The 13,604-nt window shown below is 42.2% G+C and overlaps 1 protein-coding gene across 1 annotated transcript in view; it reads right to left on the reverse strand.

The window, feature by feature from the left end:
* LOC124719799 overlaps positions 1 to 13,604 on the reverse strand; it is a 293,431-nt gene that overhangs the window by 240,494 nt on the left and 39,333 nt on the right. Inside the window, exon 5 of the mRNA XM_047244994.1 lies at positions 11,969 to 12,214. Coding sequence (XP_047100950.1) covers positions 11,969 to 12,214 — 246 coding nt within the window. The remainder of the gene's footprint in view (positions 1 to 11,968; positions 12,215 to 13,604) is intronic.

The raw sequence follows: 13,604 nt of genomic DNA on the forward strand, positions 1-13,604 counted from the left end.
GATTATAAGACAACGTTTTTTTCCGCAAATTTATCATTTGAAAAGAATGAGGTCATCTTACTTTTGCATATTAAACAATTGCTGCTGAGGTCAATGTTTTATGTTGTTTAATGGATTGATACAGGGGTTGTCTTACATTTACAGATGAAGCTTGGGCTATTGAGGTCACGTGCCAATTCAGTTTGAAGAATTTTGAAGAATTCTGTAGGGGCAGTAGGGCAAATGATACTCAAACTGAAAAGGTTCGAGATATATTGATCCACTGAGGTGCACAATACAATAGCGACCTCACTCAATCGATCGGATGACATTCGAGTCGCATGGTGCTCGAGTGTGGAATATGTGAGAAACTGTGGACTACCACAATGACAATCTATTGATCTGCTTAACAACAGACACAGGAGGACATACGATATGATGCTACCATCTTGCAAGCTCTTAACGTTCTCATAGATGTATGGATACCACAAAAAAGATTACTGGATTCTGAATGCGAGTCAATATTTTATTTGATATGACATTTGTTCATTATCAAATCTCATACTCAAATAAAATATTGACTCGCATTCAGAATCGAGTAATAACTGATGACATTAGGTGCAAGTGCCAGTTTGAGATGAAGAGGGAGCCACAAGAGAGGAATTCGTGACTTACCACATCGAACTAGTGAGAAGAACGATGACCAAAAAAAATAAATGCGAACAAAATAGTGTAAATGGTCACTGAAAAATACATACCCTCTCCATTGGCAGAATACGCACTCTTCTCTGACCCACAAGCATACTGACTGCTTTGTAACAAAACAGCTTTCAGATCCCGTGCACTGAACTCCACCTCCTACTAGATCAGCCAACGTGTGGCTGTAATTTATACGTCTGCTACCGACAGTAGTTAAATTGCAACGAATACTTCAGGTCTTCCCCTGCCCAGATGCCAGACAGACAGTACCCACCCCACAACCACCCGCCGATCCATTTGACAGAGCAGTGACAGAACAACGACAGCAGTGTCAACAGCTCCGACTATCGAGTCTAGTGCCTCGATATCACACGGTGGCAAACGAGCCAACAAATCTGTGTGTGGCAGGGGGAAGAAGGATGAAACTGTCCACCCGACTACACCTGTGTCACTGTATCCTATTCTGGTTGAGCTATTTACTTCTAAATGTTTGGTATGGGGCAAGACGTGTCCCTGAAGAGAACATCACAAATAGTGAGTTTTCTATCAGAAAGTACACAGGCCTGTACACACACCTAATGTAAATACGAAACAGCGACACGACGCACTTCGAAGAGAAGAGTACACGTTCACACCGACGACCTGCCAAGTACGCTACACAGCTGATACTGACCTCCCACACTACGGCCTCCTCCTCAGTTCTAGGATGTGTGATCAAATTTGTCACACAACACTCACTCATTCCCATCTTTTGTCCCACGAATTGCATTATAGTGGTTGCATCAATGACTACAAGTGTAATAAGAAATGCCAAGAAAGGAAGGAAAATATATTTGCTTAACAAGAGTGATAGGGCACAAATCGCAGAATATCTGAGTGACCACCATCACACGTTCATTTCTGAGGAAGAGGATGTGGAACAAAAATGGAAAAAATTCAGGAACATCGTCCAGTACGCCTTAGATAAGTTCGTACCGACTAAGGTCCAAAGCGAGGGGAAAGATCCACCGTGGTATAACAATCATGTACGAAAGGTACTACGGAAACAAAGAAAGCTTCATCATAGGTTTAAGAGTAGTCGAATCATAGCTGATAAGGAAAAGCTGAACGAAGCGAAAAAGAGCGTAAAGAGAGCAATGAGAGAAGCATTCAACGAATTCGAACATAAAACATTGGCAAACAATCTAAACAAGAACCCTAAAAAGTTTTGGTCATATGTAAAATCGGTAAGCGGATCTAAATCCCCTATTCAGTCACTCATTGACCACGATGGCACCGAAACAGAGGACGACCGAAGAAAGGCAGAAATACTGAATTCAGTGTTCCGAAACTGTTTCACTGCGGAAAATCTTAACACGGTCCCTGACTTCAGCCGTCGCACGGACGCCAAAATGGAAAATATTGAAATAAACGATATCGGAATTGAAAAACTGCTATCACTTAGTAGCGGAAAAGCATCCGGACCAGACGAGATACCCTTAAGATTCTACAGTGATTATGCTAAAGAACTTGCCCCCTTTCTATCAGCAATTTATCGTAGATCGCTGGAAGAACGTAAAGTACCTAGCGACTGGAAGAAAGCGCAGGTCGTTCCCATTTTCAAGAAGGGTCATAAATCAGATGCGAATAATTATAGGCCTATTTCGCTTACGTCAATCTGTTGTAGAATAATGGAACATGTTTTGTATTCTCGTATTATGACGTTCTTAGATAATACAAATCTCCTTCATCATAACCAACATGGATTCCGCAAACAGAGATCATGTGAAACTCAGCTCGCCCTATTTGCCCAAGAAATTCACAGTGCCGTAGACACTGGCGAGCAGATTGATGCCGTATTCCTGGACTTCAGGAAGGCATTTGATACGGTTCCGCACTTACGTTTAGTGAAAAAAAATACGAGCTTACGGAATATCGGACCAGGTTTGTGATTGGATTCAGGATTTCCTAGAAGAAAGAACACAACATGTCATTCTTAACGGTTCAAAATCTGCAGATGTAGAGGTAATTTCGGGAGTACCGCAGGGAAGCGTGATAGGACCTTTATTGTTTACAATATACATAAATGACTCAGTTGACAACATCGGTAGCTCCGTGAGGCTATTTGCAGATGACACGGTTGTCTACAAGAAAGTAGCAACATCAGAAGACTCGTACGTACTCCAGGAGGACCTGCAGAGGATTAATGCATGGTGCGACAGCTGGCAGCTTTCCCTAAACGTAGATAAATGTAATATAATGCGCATACATAGGGGCAGAAATCCATTCCAGTACGATTATGCCATAGGTGGTAAATCATTGGAAGCGGTAACGACCGTAAAATACTTAGGAGTTACTATCCGGAGCGATCTGAAGTGGAATGATCACATAAAACAAATAGTGGGAAAAGCAGGCGCCAGGTTGAGATTCATAGGAAGAATTCTAAGAAAATGTGACTCATCGACGAAAGAAGTAGCTTACAAAACGCTTGTTCGTCCGATTCTTGAGTATTGCTCATCAGTATGGGACCCTTACCAGGTTGGATTAATAGAAGAGATAGACATGATCCAGCGAAAAGCAGCGCGATTCGTCATGGGGACATTTAGTCAGCGCAAGAGCGTTACGGAGATGCTGAACAAGCTCCAGTGGCGGACACTTCAAGAAAGGCGTTATGCAATACGGAGAGGTTTATTATCGAAATTACGAGAGAGCACATTCCGGGAAGAGATGGGCAACATATTACTACCGCCCACATATATCTCGCGTAATGATCACAACGAAAAGATCTGAGAAATTAGAGCAAATATGGAGACTTACAAGCAGTCGTTCTTCCCACGCACAATTCGTGAATGGAACAGGGAAGGGGGGATCAGATAGTGGTACAATAAGTACCCTCCCCCACACACCGTAAGGTGGCTCACGGAGTATAGATGTAGATGTAGATAGAGGCTATCCTTCTGGTGTGCAGAATGAGTCACATTGCAAAATAATAGCCACTGCTAGCGACTTCTGTATAACATACTGACAACAAATCACAACTAGCTGTAATCTATTCATACTGGTAATCATAGGAATTACTTCTAGAGTTCTCTCTATGTGTACATCATGAGGGAAAAAAGCTATTTTGACAGAAACCACTACTTCTCCTACATTATTCGCTTGCTGTTTCAACTAATAATTTAACAAAACATTTATGTAAATTTTCGCGGACTATATTAGCTCTCTACGTACTGGAAAAGTTGGGATCTATCAAATACTGGCTAATTCAAGCAATAAAATTAAAACCTTATGGTCAGTTTTGAAGGAAGTGTCTGGTCAGCAGCACAAGGTCGACACTATAAAATCAGTTTGTAGTAAAAATATTTCTGTTACTGATAAATCAGATATACAGGGTGTTACAAAAAGGTACAGCCAAACTTTCAGGAAACATTCCTCACACACAAAGAAAGAAAATATGTTACGTGGACACATGTCCGGAAACAGTTACTTTCCATGTTAGAGCTCATTTTATTACTTCTCTTCAAATCACATTAATTGTGGAATGGAAACACACAGCAACAAACGTAACAGCGTGACTTCAAACACTTCGTTACAGGAAATGTTCAAAATGTCCTCCATTAGCGAAGCTACGTGCATCCACCCTCCGTCGCACGGAGTCCTTGATGCGCTGATGCAGCCCTGGAGAATAGCGTATTGTATCACAGACGTCCACAATACGAGCACGAAGAGTCTCTAGATTTGGTACCGGGGTAGCGTAGACAAGAGCTTTCAAATGCCCCATAAATGAAAGTCAAGAGGGTTGAGGTCAGGAGAGCGTGGAGGCCACGGAATTGGTCCGCCTCTACCAATCCGTCGGTTACCGAATCTGTTGTCGATAAGTGTACGAACACTTCGACTGAAATGTGCAGGAGCTCTGTCGTGCATGAACCACATGTTGTGTCGTACTTGTAAAGGCACACGTTCTAGCAGCACAGGTAGAGTATCCCGTATGAAATCGTGATAATGTGCTCCATTGAGTGTAGGTGGAAGAACATAGGGCCCAATCAAGACATCACCAACAATCCCTGTCCAAACGTTCACAGAAAATCTGTGTTGACGACGTGATTGCACAATGGCGTGCGGATTCTCGTCAGCCCACACGTGTCGAATGTGAAAATTTACCATTTGATCACGTTGGAATGAAGCCTCAACCGTAAAGAGAACATTTGCACTGAAATGAGGATTGACACATTGCCGGATGAACCATTCGCAGAAGTGTACCCGTGGAGGCCAATCAGCTGCTGACAGTGCCTGCATACGCTGTACATGGTACGGAAACAACTGGTTCTCCCGTAGCACTCTCCATACAGTGATGTGGTCAACGTTACCTCGTACAGCGGCAACTTCTCTGATGCTGACATTAGGGTTATTGTCAACTGCACGAAGAAGTTCCTCGTCCATTGCAGGTGTCCTCGTCGTTCTAGGTCTTCCCCAGTCGCTAATCATAGGTTGGAATGTTCCATGCTCCCTAAGACGCCGATCAATTGCTTCGAACGTCTTCCTGTCAGGACACCTCGTTCTGGAAATCTGTCTCGATACAAACGTACCGCGCCACGGCTATTGCCCCGTGCTAATCCGTACATCAAATGGGCATCCGCCAACTCCGCATTTGTAAACATTGCACCGACTGCAAAACCACGTTCGTGATGAACACAAACCTGTCGATGCTACGTACTGAAGCGCTTGATACTAGTACTGTAGAGCAATGAGTCGCATGTCAACACAAGCACCGAAGTCAACATTACCTTCCTTCAATTGAGCCAACTGGCGGTAAATCGAGGAAGTACAGTACATACTGATGAAACTAAAATGAACTCTAACACGGAAATTAAGTGTTTCTGGACACATGTCCACATAACATCTTTTCTTTATTTGTGTGTGAGGAATGTTTCCTGAAAGTTTGGCCGTACCTTTTTGTAACACCCTGTATGTACAGTATTCAACAATCAGTTTCTGAGCATTGCTGGTGAATTAAATAAAAATTTAGGGAATCATATAGCTTCCTTGGCAAATGCCTTTCTGAGATGGATGTCTGAAATACTCCTCTGTGATACAGACAAGGGGGAGATTTAGCCATATTTGTAATTTTTCCTTTACAAAGGATCAGTTTCCTGAACGATTTAAGTACTCAGTAGTAAAGCCACTTTATAAAAAGGGAGAAAGGGATAATGCAGATAATTTCAGTCTTATTTCTATGCCATCAGTGTTTGCTAAAGTTATTGAAAAGGCTGTGTACATAAGGATAATTGATCGTTTTATATCGCACGATTTGCCAGCAAATGTACAATTTGGCTTTAGAAGTCGTTTAACAACTGTAAATGCTATATTCTCTTTTCTCTGTGAGGCACTGGATGGGTTAAACAAAAGGTTTTGAATGCTAGGCATGTTTTTTGATTTAACTAAGGTGTTTGTGTTGATCACAAAATATTGCTCCAGAAGCTGGACCATTACGGAATATGGGGAGTAGCTCACAATTGGTCCACCTTTCACTTTAGCAACAGACAGCAAAAAGGTTGTTATTCACAATGTTGAGAATGGCTGTGATGTGGGGTCTGTTATTTATATAATAGATATGCGCTCTAGTATTATGGGTAACTCTAAAATATTTCTGTTTGATGATGACACTCAGTAGTAAAGTGATGTGTGCAACATTGGTTCATGAAGTAAGTTCATGGCTTGTAGAAAATAAACTAACATTAAATCGCAGTAAGACTCAGTTTTTATAGTTTCTATCACACAATTCAACAAAACCTGACGTTTTAATTTCACAGAATGGGCATATGATTAGTGAAACTGAACAGTTCAAATTTCTAGGTATTCAGATATATAGTAAACTGTCCTGGAAAGCCCACGTTCAGGATCTTGTTCAAAGACTTAATGCTGCCATTTTTCCTATTCGAACGGTATCTGAGGTGAGTGATCGTTCGACACAAAAATTATTCTACTTTGCTTATTTTCATTCACTTACGCCATATGGTATTAATATTTTGTGGCAATTCTTCCCAATCTAAAACGATATTTTTGAATCACAAATGGATGGTTTGGGCAATAAGTGGTTGTGTGGGATTGGAATGACTCCTTACCCTCTCCCTTAAAACCCACATCCTTTCGTCTTTCCCTCTCCTTCTCTCTTTCCTGATGAAGCAACCGTGGGTTGCGAAAACTTGAATTGTGTGTGTGTGTGTGTGCGTGTGTGTGTGTGTGTTTGTTAGTGTCTCTATCAACATACCAACGCTGTCATTAAGTAAGTTACATCATTGAATAAGCAACTTTCACTCAATTAATACTCGGCAGAAATCAAACCTGGATTTGGATCAGACTTCCATAACACTTGTGCAGAAAGGTGTGCAGTTTACTGCTGCGTTCATTCTCAATAAGCTACCACTCGAATTCAAAAATTTTAGCAATGATCCAAGCGCTTTCAAATCAAAATTGAAGAGTTTCCTCGTGGGTCACTTCTTCTATTCAGTCGAGGAGTTCCTTGAAAAATTAAGCTGAGTCTCGTTGTATTGTTGATTGCATTTACTTAAACTCATGGACTGACTTTTTTTTGAGTTCATAAACATTTTATTTTTATCTGTTATTACTTTCAAGTTGTAATTTCATGTACTGACATGTTCCATGACCTTGGAGATTTGCTCCTCAATTTGGTCCTACAGAACTTGACGCGTAAATAAATAAATAAATAAATTCAGGCTTTTTAGCATTTATAACTTTCAACTTACAATTTAGGTGATGAGAACCGTGTGCCTAAAGCACACCACCATCGACCCCACACTTAAGTGAATATCGAAGAAATCAGTGAGATGGCTTTTTGTGAGTGTTCATATACGCAACGTGGACCTACAGCACAGATAAACACGAACACCACAAGATCGACAGATGTCAGAAACACAAATAAATGCTACAATCTCACACTCGACAACAATTCACTTTAGACCTTTACAGTTCCAGTCCCTCAATTATAAATAATACATCAAATGAAAGAGCAACTCAAATAGTTTTTCCTACAAGTGTTCAATGTGAACACAATCCCTCAAACAGCACACGTCGAGTCGACAGGCCAGTCCTTCCGAGACTTCTATCAGTGTGTCTGGAGCAACTGTTGCAACAACTGCTTCAGTTGTGCATCTTAAGTGAGGTGGATCAGCTCGTATTGGATGCACATACACCCGATCCTTTCTGAGATCCCAAAATAAAGAATCAGTGGATTCAGGGCAGGTGAATGTGGAGGCCGTGCGAAACAACTTCTATCGTCAGACTCCTTGCGACCAATCCGGCAGTCTGGTACAACACTGCGTACTGTGTTGTGCCAGTGGGATGGCTCACCAGCTTGCTCCCAAACTAAGTTCTATGGGTAATGTCCTTCCAGTTGAGGAAAGAACCATATTTCTAGTGCATCAAGATAAGAAAGACCACTTACAACTGCTTCAATGAAAAAGAAAGGCCCATAACTTTCTGCTGGGGAATGGCACCAAAACATTCAATTCAGGGAAGTCTCAGTGCAGCTGGAACATCTTGTGGGAATTTGCTGACCTCCAAACGTGCACGTTATGTTTATTCACATTTCTACTTCTATTTTTTAACACCTGCGAACAAAACTTATTGGGCTGCCCTTTCACTTGATGTATTATTTATAATTGTAAGTTGAATGCAGTAACTGCTACAAAGCCTTCAAATACTCATTCTGAAACATCATCAAGAATATTGACGGTTTTACTATTTTGCTGAGCTTGTGAGGGCCCCATAACTCTCTCCTGCTGTGGGCTGGCTATGCAATTCCCAAGGTGGTGTATACACTATGTGATCAAAAGTATCCGGACACCCCCCAAAAATGTACCTCTTTCATATTAGGTGCATTGTGCTGCCACCTACTGCCACGTACTCCACATCAGCGTCCTCAGTAGTCATTGGACATTGTGAGAGCAGAATGGGACGCTCCCTGGAACTCACGGTCTTCGAACGTGGTCAGGTGATTGGGTGTCACTTGCGTCACACGTCTGTACGTGAGATTTCCACACTCCTAAACATCCCTAGATCCACTGTTTCCGATGTGATAGAGAAGTGGAAACGTGAAGGGACACGTACAGCATAAAAGCTTACAGGCTGATCTAGTCTGCTGACTGACAGACCGCCAACAGTTGAAGATGGTCATAATGTGTAATAGGCAGAAATATATCCAGACCATAAGAAGGGTGATGCTGTGGGAATTAGATTAGGAAATGAGACGCTTAAAGTAGTAAATGAGTTTTACTATTTGGGGAGCAAAATAACTGATGATGGTCAAAGTAGAGAGGATATAAAATGTAGAATGGCAATGGCAAGGAAAGCGTTTCTGAAGAAGAAAATTTTATTAACATCGAGTACAGATTTAAGTGTCAGGAAGTTGTTTCTGAAAGTATTTGTATGGAGTGTAGTCATGTATGGAAGTGAAACATGGATGATAAATAGTTTGGACAAGAAGAGAATAGAAGCTTTCGAAATGTGGCGCTGCAGAAGAATACTGAAAATTAGATGCGTAGATCACATAACTAATGAGGAGGTATTGAATAGAATTGGGGAGAAGAGGAGTTTGTGGCACAACTTGACAAGAAGAAGGGATCGGTTGGTAGGGCATATTCTGAGGCATCAAGGGATCACCAATTTAGTATTGGAGGGCAGCGTGGAGGGTAAAAATCATAGAAGGGAGACCAAGAGATGAATACACTAAACAGATTTAGAAGGATGTAGGCTGCAGTAGGTACTGGGAGATGAAGAAGCTTGCACAGGATAGAGTAGCATGGAGAGCTGCATCAAACCAGTCTCTGGACTGAAGACCACAACCACAACAACAACAACAACAACAAGACAGGAATTCCAAAATTCATCAGGATCCACTGCAAGTACTATTACAGTTTGGTGAGAGGTGAGTAAACTTGGATTTCACGGTCAAGCAGCTGCTCACAAGCCACACATCATGCCGGTTGGATGACTGAACAGTGGAAAAACGTGCGGAGTGACGGAATCACAGTACACAATGTGGCGATCTGATGGCAGGGTGTGGGTATGGTGAATGACTGGTGATCATCATCTGCCAGTGTGTGTAGTGCCAACAGTAAAATTCCGAGGCAGTGGTGTTACAGAGTGGTCGTGTTGTGTGTGGCACTATAACAGCACAGGACTACATTGGTGTTTTAAGCACCTTATTGCTTTCCATTCTTGAAGAGCAATTCGGGGATGGCGATTGCATCTTTCAACACAATCAAGCACCTCCCCTCGGTGCAGCACTCCGTGAAGAATGGGCTGCCATTCCCCAAGAAACCTTCCAGCACCTCACTGAACGTACGCCTGCGAGAGTGGAAGCTGTCATCAACACTACAGGTGGGCCAACACCGTATTGAATTCCAGCATTATTGATGGAGGGCAGCACAAACTTGTAAGTCATTTTAAGCCAGGTGTCCAGAACTTTTGATCACATAGTGTATGTGCACTACTTGGATTTTCCTGCACTGCTGCGGGCATACACATGCTGACCTCTCACTGCTGCAGACGAGTTATTCCCATATCTTGTCAAACAAAAAAGTTTCACATACTTATCACACAACATATGTGCCCCACTGTGTTCTATCATTTGCAGAAAACCTCATTTCACTACTTCGAATCTCGACAACCATTATAACCTACAATTTACTATGCACGGGGTGCAAATGGGCACATCATCTGCGACATTCGGATACAAAACCCAATAACTTAAGAACAAAATCAGGTATTTTCCTGCTCTCAATTATAAATAAAATTTTGATCTATTGTCTGCACTGAATTTACTGAAACATATAAGCTAAAATTAACCATATGCGAAGTTCACACAATGTGGTTTTTACCTCTGCAAACACTAAAATTTCATGAAAAGTTTTAATTAATTTCAAGCAGCGTATGAAGTATGAAGGATAATGAAAAGAAATCAACACTTTATCAAGTGCAGATATCAATCTGTAAGATGTGCAAAAATCAATTTTTTTGACGTAATAGTTTCGAAAAACCGGACTATCATTTCATATCTGGCACACCACCTATTCTCAGCACGAGAACCCGATTTTCTACATCTACATCTACATGACTACTCTGCAATTCACATTTAAGTGCTTGGCAGAGGGTTCATCGAACCACAATCGTACTATCTCTTTACCATTCCACTCCCGAACAGCGTGCGGGAAAAAAGAACACCTAAACCTTTCTGTTCGAGCTCTGATTTCTCTTATTTTATTTTGATGATCATTCCTACCTATGTAGGTTAGGCTCAACAAAATATTTTCGCATTCGGAAGAGAAAGTTGGTGACTGAAATTTCGTAAATAGATCTCGCCGAGATGAAACACGTCTTTGCTTTAATGATTTCCATCTCAACTCGCGTATCATATCTGCCACACTCTCTCCCCTATTACGTGATAATACAAAACGAGCTGCCCTTTTTTGCACCCTTCCGATGTCCTCCGTCAATCCCACCTGGTAAGGATCCCACACCGCGCAGCAATATTCTAACAGAGGACGAACGAGTGTAGTGCAAGCTGTCTCTTTAGTGGACTTGTTGCATCTTCTAAGTGTCCTGCCAATGAAACGCAACCTTTGGCTCGCCTTCCCCACAATATTATCTATGTGGTCTTTCCAACTGAAGTTGTTCGTAATTTTAACACCCGGGTACTTAGTTGAATTGACAGCCTCGAGAATTGTACTATTTATCAAGTAATCAAATTCCAACAGATTTCTTTTGGAACTCGTGTGGATCACCTCACACTTTTCATTACTTAGCGTCAACTGCCACCTGCCACACCATACAGCAATCTTTTCTAAATCGCTTTGCAACTGATACTGGTCTTCGGATGACCTTACTAGATGGTAAATTACAGCATCATCTGCGAACAACCTAAGAGAACTGCTCAGATTGTCACCCAGGTCACTTATATAGATTTTGGCGAACAGTACAGCCGTAACAAAGGCTGACTCTCTGCAGACTGCAAAGAGCTCGTCTGTAGGATCAAAAGGGTTAACAGGAGTTGATATAAGAAAACATGTAGGTACAAAGTGCACGTGTTTTGGTGCAGACTGTAATGTACGGTTAAGTCTACAGTAAACCTTATCCAACAGCGCACGTCTAATGGCTGATAATGATTATCACAAACTGCAGGACATCATTAAAAGTGGCACGAAGTACTTATTTTTTTGCAAAGAATAAATTCAGCTGGTTTCCAAGGATGTTCTCATTTTGCAGGTGTGAGAAGTGACAGGCTCACACTCACCTTCCTCCTGGGGGAGTTGCTCTCCTTGAAGCGTCGCGCAATCTCGTTCAGCACCTGTCTCTCCACGGCGTCCTGCACGTTCGCGGGGTCCGAGTTCGGGTACACAAATGCGTCGCACGAGCCCTCGCTGCCAACAGGAGTCTCCGCGGCAGGCGAGCCGCAGCTCTCCACGACGGCGACCGGCGGCGGGCAGGCCAGAGACGGCGTAGGTGTGGTGCCCTCCGTGTCGTGGAATGCGGCTTCCACCTGCACACCGGTACACCACTCGAGCACACCGCGAGACATATCTGCGTCCGGACGTTACATTTTATGCAGAAAACCACTGTCGGGCCCCACGAGAGTGGGGATCTTTGGGGGAGGGAGTGGAGTGGGTTTTCGTACTTACAGGATTTCGAGCTCGGCGCACAGATATCGATTTCCCAAAACATCACGACCCCCATCTCAAGAATGCACGAAAATATCAACTTTGAAGACTTCGAAATGTTTCAAGTATTAGAAGAACCAAAACGTAATGTTTCTGCACATGTCAGTATTTGTTTGTCACTTACCAGCTCATTGTGTACCTCAAAGTCTTGCCAGAGATACAGGGTGTTTCAAAATGAATATACACATTTTAAGACTCGGTTGCATTTGTTCCCTTCAACTTACAATTACAAATAATATATCAAATTAAAGAGCAAATCAAACAGTTTTTCCCACAAGTGTTTAATGTGAGTGCTATTCGACACACACCGAATCGATAGGCGAGTTCTTTCCAATCTTTGATCAGTGGGAGTAATTGCTGTGAAACACTGTTTCTAAAGTCAAATAGTTCATTTGATAGTGGAGGCACGTACACGTGATTCTTTATAAACACCTGAAGGTAAAAACCGTATGGCATCAGAGAGTGTGTGAACTTAGAGGTAACGAGAAACGAGCTCTTGACGTCCGGCCCCTTGCACCAACCCAGCGGTCGAGTACAAAGTCGTTTATCCAATCGCTTACCGAGTTACGTCAGGGAGGCAGTGAACCATCATGCTGGCAAATAAAGTTCTGTGGTTCACCTTCTTCCAGCTGAGAAAGGCCCATAGTTCTAGCACATGAAGATAAGAAACACGAATTACAGTTGCTTCACCAAAAAAGAAATGCCAGTAAACTTTCCACCAGGATATGACACAAAAAACATTCAATTTAGGGGTCTCTCTTGTAAACGTACCATCTACAAGGTGAACAACTTCGCTTCCACCATTTGCCGATAGGTGGCGACAACGGTAAGTAGCGGTCGAAAGAAACAGATCGCAGACGTCAGGCAGTTAGCTTGGACCTCGGTCAACATAACCTCATTCAAACATTAGTCAATTTGTGTCTGCACCATAAAGTTGTTCTCAATTGAAAATGTCAGTTTGGGAGCCTAATTCTCGTCATTTGCGGGAGGTGTTACTGTTTTGTTTCAATACAAAGAAAACAGGAGCTGAGTCTTATAAAATGCTCTGAAGTACGTATGGTAAGGATGCTATTAGTGAAAGAAAGTGTCGTGAGTGGTTTCAACACTTCAAGAACACTGATTTTAACGTCGTAGACCGGCATAGTGGTGGAAGAGAGTGTTTTCGAAGATGCAGAATTGGAGACATTGCTGAGTGAAGACTCACGTCAAACT

The sequence above is a fragment of the Schistocerca piceifrons genome, chromosome 11 (genome assembly GCF_021461385.2).
Source record: "Schistocerca piceifrons isolate TAMUIC-IGC-003096 chromosome 11, iqSchPice1.1, whole genome shotgun sequence".
Taxonomy (NCBI): Eukaryota; Metazoa; Arthropoda; class Insecta; order Orthoptera; family Acrididae; genus Schistocerca; species Schistocerca piceifrons.